Source organism: Palaemon carinicauda, chromosome 8 (genome assembly GCF_036898095.1).
Source record: "Palaemon carinicauda isolate YSFRI2023 chromosome 8, ASM3689809v2, whole genome shotgun sequence".
In the NCBI taxonomy this organism is placed as follows: Eukaryota; Metazoa; Arthropoda; class Malacostraca; order Decapoda; family Palaemonidae; genus Palaemon; species Palaemon carinicauda.
The window spans coordinates 174,550,005-174,560,755 of NC_090732.1; the positions used below are offsets into that span (position 1 = coordinate 174,550,005).

General features: G+C 36.5%; 1 protein-coding gene across 1 annotated transcript in view; it reads right to left on the reverse strand.

Annotated features, from left to right (window-relative positions):
• Positions 1 to 9,987: 9,987 nt before the first annotated feature.
• Positions 9,988 to 10,751, reverse strand: part of LOC137645578 (uncharacterized) — a 43,479-nt gene continuing 42,715 nt past the window's right edge. The window contains exon 3 of the mRNA XM_068378379.1: positions 9,988 to 10,741. Within this exon, the coding sequence (XP_068234480.1) occupies positions 9,988 to 10,741 (754 nt within the window). The remainder of the gene's footprint in view (positions 10,742 to 10,751) is intronic.

The window sequence follows — 10,751 nt, forward strand, 5'->3', positions numbered from 1 at the left end:
GTAGATTTTCTTACACTCAAATATGAACTGAGTTTGAAGTCTCTGTGACAACGATGACCAAACTTATGGCTGATTACGTGAATTGGACATTTTGCTTGACCGTGACCTTGACCTTTGATCTTGGCCTTACAAAATTTAATCATTTCCATCTTTTTACGTAACAGGTATTGCAAGTTTCATTACTCTACGATTAAAATCGTGGCCAGGAAGCTGTTCACAAACAAATCAACACACACACACAAACAGGGGCGAAAACATAACCTCCTTCCAACTTACTTGGCGGAAGTAAAAAAAAAAAAAGTTAGCTTTGATGTTCATAAATATATTTTGAGGCGAATGAATGCCATAGAAAATTTTTTTTTTTCTGTGTGTTCAAACATTTATATTCCTCAATCAATTTTTTTTTCAAACAGAAAAAAAGTTAAAAAAAAGATTACTTGAAAGTTTATAATACGCAAAACTCATTTTGAAGTTATTTACCTCCATAGGTAATCAAGGATTAGCATATTTTTAATTAATACCTGGTCTATCAACTTCAATGCCCCCCGTTCTCTCTCTCTCTCTCTCTCTCTCTCTCTCTCTCTCTCTCTCTCTCTCTCTCTCGCCAAGGTCTTCGATATTCGCTTTGAGCTTTGAAGCCATCAACAAAACATTTCTTTCCCTCAAAGACCATTTATCACATTTCTTCTCTTGGCCCAACCACATGGATTTTTTCGTCTGGAAACCGCAGTTAAGAATTTTCCATAGTGAAGTGATACACTTTATGTATGATGAATGACTACGAAAGAGCGATGGTTGGTGTTCTCTCTCTCTCTCTCTCTCTCTCTCTCTCTCTCTCTCTCTCTCTCTCTCTCTCCTCCTCTCTCTCTCTCTCTCTCTCTCTCTCATATAATTTTTTTCTAACAAATTATTTGCATGTTTTTTCTTTCTAATTTACGTTCAGAGCATTCTTTTCTAATATACATTTACGTTCTTTCCATTCTTTTTTAATAAACATTATTTGCATTCTTTTCTAATGTAAGTTCTAATGCATGCTTTTCTATTATACGTTCTTTGCATTCATTTCTAATATACATTTACGTTCTTTGCATTCATTTCTAATATACATTTACGTTCTTTGCATTCTTTTCTAATATACATTCTTTGCATTCTTTTCTAATATACATTCTTTGCATTCTTTTCTAATATAAGGTCACGTTCTTTGCATTCGTTTCTAATACAAGTTCACGTTCTTTGCATTCTTTTCTAATATAAGTTCACGTTCAAGGCATTCTTCTCTAATATAAGTTCACGTTCATTGCATTCTTTTCTAATATAAGTTCACGTTCTTTGCATTCTTTTCTAATGCAAGTTCACGTTCTTTGCATTCTTTTCTAATACAAGTTCAAGTTCTTTGCATTCTTTTCTAATATAAGTTCACGTTCAAGGCATTCTTCTCTAATATAAGTTCACATTCTTTACATTCTTTTCTAATATAAGTTCACGTTCTTTGCATTCTTTTCTAATAAAAAAAGTTCACGTTCATTGCATTCTTTTCTAATATAAGCTCACGTTCTTTGCATTCTTTTCTAATATAAGTTCACGTTCATTGCATTCTTTTCTAATATAAGCTCACGTTCTTTGCATTCTTTTCTAATATAAGCTCACGTTCATTGCATTCTTTTCTAATAAAAAAGTTCACGTTCTTTGCATTCTTTTCTAATATAAGTCCACGTTCTTTGCCTTCTTTTCTAATATAAGTTCACGTTCTTTGCATTATTTTCTAATATAAGTCCACGTTCTTTGCATTCTTTTCTAATATAAGTCCACGTTCTTTGCATTCTTTTCTAATATAAGTCCACGTTCTTTGCATTCTTTTCTAATATAAGTCCACGTTCTTTGCATTCTTTTCTAATATAAGTCCACGTTCTTTGCATTCTTTTCTAATATAAGTCCACGTTCTTTGCATTCTTTTCTAATATAAGTTCACGTTCTTTGCATTCTTTTCTAATATAAGTCCACGTTCTTTGCATTCTTTTATAATATAAGTTCACGTTCTTTACATTCTTTTCTAATATAAGTCCACGTTCTTTGCATTCTTTTCTAATATAAGTCCACGTTCTTTGCATTCTTTTCTAATATAAGTTCACGTTCTAGGCATTCTTCTCTAATATAAGTTCACGTTCTTTGCATTCTTTTCTAATATAAGTTCACGTTCATTGCATTCTTTTCTAATATAAGTTCACGTTCTTTGTATTCTTTTCTAATATAAGTTCACGTTCTTTGTATTCTTCTCTAATATAAGTTCACGTTCATTGCATTCTTTTCTAAAGTAAGTTCACGTTCTTTGGATTCTTTCCGAATATACGTTCTTATCACCCATCATACTTTGGTTGCCCATAAAATCCCAGAATTATTCAGTCGACGAATACAGGCAGTAGTTAATCTGGGATCATTATGAAAATTAACATTTCCAACGAGGAATTATTGTCCAATTCTCCCCCATTTCTTACTTAAACGACCAATTAACTATATTTGGAAAGCTTAATGTTTAGGGTTTAAGTGATTTAGTAGGTACAAATGAATTAATGTTTTGAGGGATCCAGAATTATCCTAGTCTGATATACGTACTTTGATGTTTTAATTGAAGGTTTAAAGGCCGCTCATGAATGGCAGAGGCAAGGGACAGGGACTGATCCTATATCCATATTATCAGTGGTGGCTGGTGTGGTAACATCCCTGACGGGTGAATGCTTGACTGGGGTTCGAGTCCCGCTCAAACTCGCTACTTTCTTTGGTCGCTGTAACCTCACCATCCTTGCGAGCTATGGATGGGGGAGTTTGAGGGAGCCTATAGGGGTGCTGAGTCATCAGCAGTAATTGCCTGGCTCTTCTTGGTCCTAGCTTGGGTGGAGAGAGGGCTTGGGCGCTGATCAGATGTATATACGGTCAGTATATATGGCATTGTGCTGCTTGATAGGGTAATGTCACTGTCCCTTGCCATTCATGGATGGCCTTTAAACCAAGTGCCTCTGAGACCAAGGAGGGCCAGGAAATGGCTGCTGGTGACTCAGCAGGTAGACCTATAGGTCCCCCTAAATTCCCATTGATCTAGCAAGTTTTGAAGAATACAATGAGATATAATAAAATAAAATGTCGATCAAGGGTTATCAAGGCTTATAAGAATTAAGCATAACAAATTAGGCTTAAATACACGTTAAAAAAAATCGTCAAAATTTTGCATCAAAATTTTGATATCAAAATTTTGCATCGAAATTTTGATATCAAAATTTTGATGCAAAATTTTGACGATTTTTTTGAACGTGTATGGGCCCCTTTACGGTCCATTCTCTGAGAGAGAGCATATATCCAAACACCCAAAAACAAGACCATGTTAATCTCTTATCTTAAAGAGGGATGATTTAATGTCTTTCATAGGACCAATACTGTTATGATTAATCCATTGTTCTCTGGTCTTGGATAATGCCATAGCTTCTGTACCATAGTCTTCCACTATCTTGGGTTAGAGTTCTCTTGCTTGTGGGTACACTCGGGCACACTATTCGATCTAATTTTGCTACTTTTTGTTTGGTTAAAGTTTTTGCAGTTTATATAGGAATTATTTATTCTAATGTTGTACGGCTCTTAAAATATATTAGTTTTCCTTGCTTCCTTTCCTCATTGGGCTATTTTCCCTGCTGGAGCCTCTGGGCTTATAGCATCCTGCTTTTCCAACTAGGGTTGTAGTTCAGCTAATAATAATAATATCAATAAGAATTATTTATTTCAATGTTGTTATTGTTCTTAAAATATTCTTAATTTCCTCTTTTCCTTTCCTCACTGGGCTATTTTCCCTGAAGGAGCCTCTGGGCTTATAGCATCCTGCTTTTCCAACTAGGGTTGTAGTTTAGCTTAATAATAATAATAATAATAATAATAATAATAATAATAATAATAATAATAATAACAATAAGAATTATTTATTTTAATATTGTTATTGTTCTTAAAATATTCTTAATTTCCTCTTTTCCTTCCCTCACTGGGCTATTTTCCCTGCTGGAGCCTCTGGGCTTATAGCCTCCTACTTTTCCAACTAAAGTTGTAGCTTAGCTAAAAATAATAATAACAATAAGAATTATTTATTCTAATATTGTTATTGTTCTTAAAATATTCTAAATTTCCTCTTTTCCATTCCTCACTGGGCTAATTTCCCTGTTGGACCCTCTGGGCTTATAGCGTCCTGCTTTTCCAACTAGGGTTGTAGCTTAGCTAATAATAAGTAACAACAATAAGAATTATTTATTTTAATATTGTTATTGTTCTTAAAATATTCTTAATTTCCTCTTTTCCATTCCTCACTGAGCTGTTTTCCCTGCTGGACCCTCTGGGCTTATAGCATCCTGCTTTTCCAACTAGGGTTGTAGCTTAGCTAATAATAATAATAACAATAAGAATTATTTATTTTAATGCCTTTATTGTTCTTAAAATATTCTTAATTTCCTCTTTTCCATTCCTCACTGGGCTATTTTCCTTGTTGGGGCCCCTGGGTCCTGGGGTTTTAGCATCCTGCTTTTCCAACTAGGGTTGTAGCTTAGCTAATAATAATAATAATATCAATAGGAATTATTTATTCTAATGTTGTTATTGTTCTAAAAATACTCTTAATTTCCTCTTTTCCTTTCCTCACTGGGCTATCTTCCCAGCTGGAACCCCTAGGCTTATAGCATCCTGCTTTTCCAACTAGGGTTGTAGCTTAGCTAATAATAATAATAACAATAAGAATTATTTATTTTAATGTTGTTATTGTTCTTAAAATATTCTTAATTTCCTCTTTTACTTTCCTCACTGGGCTAATTTCCCTGTTGGGGCACAGGGCTTATAGCGTCCTGCTTTTCCAACTAGGGTTGTAGCTTAGCTAATAATAATAAAAACAATAAAAATTATTTATTTTAATATTGTTATTGTTCTTAAAATATTCTTAATTTCCTCTTTTCCATTCCTCACTGGGCTATTCCCCTGCTGGACCCTCTGGGCTTATAGCATCCTGCTTTTCCAACTAGGGTTGTAGCTTAGATTGATAATAATAATAATAATAACAATAAGAATTATTTATTCTAATATTGTTATTGTTCTTAAAATATTCTTAATTTCCTCTTTTCCATTCCTCAATGGGCTATTTTCCGTGCTGGAGCCTCTGGGCTTATAGCATCCTGCTTTTCCAACTAGGGTTGTAGCTTAGCTTAATATTAATAATAATAACAATAAGAATTATTTACTCTAATGTTGTTATTGTTCTTAAAATATTCTTAATTTCCTCTTTTCCTTTCCTCAATAGGCTATTTTCCCTGTTGGGGCAAAGGGCTTATACCGTCCTGCTTTTCCAACTAGGGTTGTGCCTTAGCTAATAATAATAAAAAAACAATAAGAATTATTTATTTTAATATTGTTATTATTCTTAAAATATTCTTAATTTCCTCTTATCCTTTCCTCACTGGGCTATTTTCTCTGCTGGAACCTCTGGGCTTATAGCATCCTGCTTTTCCAACTAGGGTTGTAGCTTTTGCAAGTAATAACAATAATAATATGCTCAAAGACACAAATCATTTTTCCACTGATATAAATATTTTTAATTTCCTCTTTTCCTTTCCTCACTGGGCTATTTTCCCACCTGGACCCTCTGGGCTTATACCATCCTGCTTTTCCAACAAGGGTTGTAACTTTTGCAAGTAATAACAATAATCATAATATGCTCAAAGACGCAAATAATTTTCCCATTGATATGATATTCTTAATTTCCTCTTTTCCTTTCCTCACTGGGCTATTTTCCCCTGCTGGAGCCTCTGGACTTATACCATCCTGCTTTTCCAACAAGGGTTGTAAATTTTACAAGTAATAACAATAATTATATGCTCAAAGACGCAAATCATTTTCCCATTGATATAAATATTCTTAATTTCCTCTTTTCCTTTCCTCACTGGGTTATTTTCCCTGCTGGACCCTCTGGGCTTACAGCATCCTGCTTTTCCAACAAGGGTTGTAGCTTAGCTAATAATAATAATAACAATAAGAATTATTTGTTTTAATGTTACTGTTCTTAGAATTTATTATTTTTCGTTGCTTCCTTTCCTTATTGGGTAATTTTCCCTGTTGGGGCCTCGGGGCTTATACCATCCTGCTTTTCCAACAAGGGTTGTAACTTTTACAAGTAATAACAATAATTATAATATGCTCAAAGACACGAACCATTTTCCCATTGATATAAATATTCTTAATTTCCTCTTTTCCTTTCCTCACTGGGCTATTTTCCCAGCAGGAACCTCTGGGCTTATAGCATCCTGCTTTTCCAACAAGGGTTGTAACTTTTACAAGTAATAACAATAATCATAATACGCTCAAAGACACAAATCATTTTCCCATTGATATAAATATTCTTAATTTCCTCTTTTCCTTTCCTCACTGGGCTATTTTCCCTGTTGGACCCTCTGGGCTATACTATCCTGCTTTTCCAACAAGGATTGTAACTTTTGCAAGCAATAACAATAATCATAATATGCTCAAAGACACAAATCATTTTCCCATTGATATAAATATTACATTTGAAATCCATTCCTCGTCTCCACGCCGGACACGAACCTCGTTGTCGGAAATTGCTTTTGACAGCCCAGTTATTGAACAGAGAAAAGGGGGAATTCAAAATAGCAAGATTTAGAAAGATTTAGAATGAACGAGGAGATATGTTCCTTGCAATGCACATTGAGATTCTGCCTGTTGCATGACTGGATTTCTTGTTATTATATTTGCCTGTTGCATGATGATATTCTATCGAATGGTTTGAAGGTTGTTCGTGAATGGCTGAGGCAAGGGACCGTAACAATGCCCTAGAGACTGGGCATATAAAGCTTCTAAATTACTTTCATTTCAATCAAATTTCACTTCCATTACATCAGAAATATAAGTTCTCGTACACACAACTTCTAAATTACTTTCATTTCAATCAAATTTCACTTCAATTACATTAGAAATATTAGCTTTCTTATATACAACTTCTAAATTACTTTTATTTTAATCACATTTCAGTTCAATTACATCAAAATATCAAATATTCCAATTTTCAAACACGCCCCTTTAATGCCTTGAAATCAATATGAACATCTGAATTACCACAGTTGCCAATAAATGTATTATTATTATTATTATTATTATTATTATTATTATTATTATTATTATTATTATTATTAGCTAACCTACAGCCCTAATTGGTAAAGCAGGATGCTATAAGACCAATAGCTCCAACAGGAAAAAAAAATAGTCCAGTGAGGAAAGGAAATAAAGCCCCAAAATCAAATGAACATCCGAATTACCACACAGTTGCCAACTAATGTATTTCCATCATCTCGGACCCATTCCTACCCTCTTTCCTGTTTACGGTAGTGGAACTTCATAACGGTCTGCGGGAAGCCAGAATTATTTATTGCATTTGAGTAACATTCCCTCCCCCCAATTCCCCTACTTGGGAGACTCTCCCTTCCCCTCCTACTTGGGAAAAACTCCCCTATCACTTATACAACTTATTGTCAAACTTACCTTCCCCCCCCCCCTCACCACAGTGAAATGGTCTAGAACACTTGTAAAGTTAAAGTACTCTAATATTCAGTTGGTTCATCACGTTTTTAGTGGTAATTGAAATTTTTTTTCAAATCCATTGAAATATAGTCGTGTTATTGTGCCAGTTTCTTTAATTTAACAAAATTAATTCATAGTTTATACGTTTATAAAGGTATGGGTATATTTTCTTATCTTGGTTTCTGAAATTATTATGCTATGGCAATTGAGATTTTTTTCTTTTTTTCAAATCCATTGAAATGTAGTCGTGTTTATTGTGCCAGATTTTTTAATTTTACAAAATTAATTCATAGTTTATACGTTTATAAAGGTAAGGGTTATATTTTTCTTATCTTGTTTTTTTTTATTTATTAAATTAAACCCCCACTCTTTTAATCTTTCACTTAAAAATATAATTTTCCTAGAAATCAAAACAAAATAACTACTGAGAAGCATAAATCAAAATGCCATTTTAATTCTTAACAAAATCGTTATCCTACAAATTACAAACATATAATTTTTTTAATGTCGTCTCTTATTTCTTGTTAAAATTAAACCTGCACTCTTTTAATCCTTCACTTCAAAATATAATATCCCTATATATTAAAAAAATCCACTGAAAAGCAAAAGTTAAAAAGTTACTTTAATCCCTAACATAATAATTTCCTACAAATCCAACATGTAATTTTTTCTAAGTCACCTCTTATTCAATTTCCAAATTAAACCTCTACTCTTTTGATCCTTCAATTAAAAATAACATAAAATAACCACTAAAATGCAAAAATCTGTCAATTTTAATCCCTAACAAAATCATTTTCCTACAAATCCAAACATATAATTTTCTTAATGTTGTCTTTTATTTCATTTTCAAAATTAAACCTCCACTCTTTAATCCTTCCCTTAAAAATATAATTTTCCTACAAATCCAAACATAAAATAACCACTACACTAAAAAAAAGCAAAAATCAAAATGCAATTTTCATCCCTAACAAAATCGTTATCCTACACATCCAAACATATAATTCTTTTTAAAGTCTCCTCTTATTTCATTTCCAAATTAAACCTCCACTCTTTTAATCTTTCACTTGAAAATATAATTTCCCTATATATCAAAACATAAAATGACCACTAAGAAGCAAAAATCTGTCATTTTAATCCCTAACAAAATCATTTTCCTAAACATCCTAACATATAATTTTTTCTTAAGTCGTCTCTTATCCTTTCTCTTGAAAATATAATTTTCCAGAAATCAAATATAAAATAACCACTAAAAAGCAGAAATCTGTCATTTTAATCCTTAACAAAATCAAAATCCTTCTCCTACACATCCAAACACATAATTCTTTTTAAAGTCGTCTCTTATTTAATTTGCAAATTAAACTCCACTCCATTGAGACTCCCTTTATTGTTGATTGATCAAGAGAAAGACGGTGTTCGTCGATTAAGTATTGCGTAGGCAGGTCCTTTGTGTAATCAAATCTCACTTCTAACGGGAATCTGCTCCATTTTGTAATAAAAGGTCGAGTCGACCCCTCACGATAACGGCGAATTGATAAGAGCATTGATTTTGGAATGAATTTGTAAAGGAGTGGAGGGAGAGGTTGCCTGGGGTGTGAAGGAGGTGGGGATGGGGTGAAAAAGGTGGGGGAGGGTGAGGAAGGTGGGGGAAGGGGTGAGGAAGGTGGGGGAAGGGGTTAAGAAGGTGAGCGAGGAGTGAAAAAGGTGGGGGAAGGGTGAAGGTGGGGGAAGGGGTGAAGGTGGGGGAGGGAGTGATGAAGGTGGGGAGGGGTGAAGAAGATGGGGAGGGGGTGAAGAGGGTGGGGAGGGGTGAAAAAGCTGGGGAAGGGGTGAAAAAAGGTGGCGAAGTTGGGAGAGTAGTGGATGAAAGTGGGGGAGGGAGTGAAAAAGGTGGAGGAAGGGGTGAAAAAGGTGGGTGAAGGGGTGAAGAAGGTGGGGGAAGTGGTGAAAAAGGTGGGGGGTGGGTGAAGAAGGTGGGTGAAGGGGTGAAGAAGGTGGGGGAAGTGGTGAAAAAGGTGGGGGGTGGGTGAAGAAGGTGGGGGGTGGATGAAGAAGGTGGGGAGGTGGTGAAAAAGGTGGGGGATGGGTGAAGAAGGTGGAGGAGGAGTGAAAAAGGTGGGGGAAGGGGTGAAAAAGGGGGGGAGAGCGTGGAAAAGGTGGGGAAGGGGTGAAGAAGGTGGGGAGAGGGTGAAAAAGGTGGAGAAGGGATAAAGAAGGTGGGGAGGGGATGAAGAAAGTGGGTGGGGTGAATGTGGGGAAGTAGGTGAAGAAGGTAGGGAGGGGGTGAAGAAGGTGGGGAGGGTGTGAAGAAGGCAGGGAGGGGGTGAAGAAAGCAGGGAGGGGGTGAAAAAGGTAGGGAGGGGGTGATTAAGGTCTGGGAGGGGGTGATTAAGGTCTGGGAGGGGGTGAAAAAGGTGGGGGAGGGATGAAAAAGCTGAGGGAGTAAGTGAAAAAGGTGGGGGTGAAGGAGGTTGGGGGAGGGGTGAAAAAGGTGGGGGAAGGGTGAAGAAGGTGGAGGAAGGGGTGAAGAAGGTGGGGAAGGGAATGAAGAAGGTGGGGAGGGGAATGAAGAAGGTGGGGAGGGGTGAAGAAGGTGGGGGGAGGGAGTGAAGAAGGTGGGAGAGTGGTGATGAAGAAGGTGGGGGAGGGGTGAAGAAGGTGGGGGAACTGGTAAAGAAGGTGGGGGAAAGGTGAGGAGGGTGGGGAGGGAGTGAAAAACCTTTGGAGGGGTGAAGAAGCTGGTGAAGGGGGTGAAGGAGCTGGTGGAGGGGTGAAGAAGCTGGTAGAGGGGGGTGACAAAGCTGGGGAGGGATTGAAGAAGCTGGTGGAGGGGTGAAGAAGCTGGTGGAGGGGTGAAGAAGCTGAGGGATGGGATAAAGAAGCTGGTGAAGTAGGTGAAGAAGCTGAGAGAGGAACTGAAGAAGTTGTGGGGTGATAAAGCTGTGGGAGGGGGTGAAGAAGCTGGTGGAGGGGTGAAGAAGCTGGTGGAGGGGTGAAGAAGCTGAGGGATGGGATAAAGAAGCTGGTGAAGTAGGTGAAGAAGCTGAGAGAGGAATTGAAGAAGTTGTGGGGTGATAAAGCTGTGGGAGGGGGTGAAGAAGCTGGGGGAGGGGGTGAAGAAGCTGGGGGAGGGGTGAAGAAGCTGGGGGAGG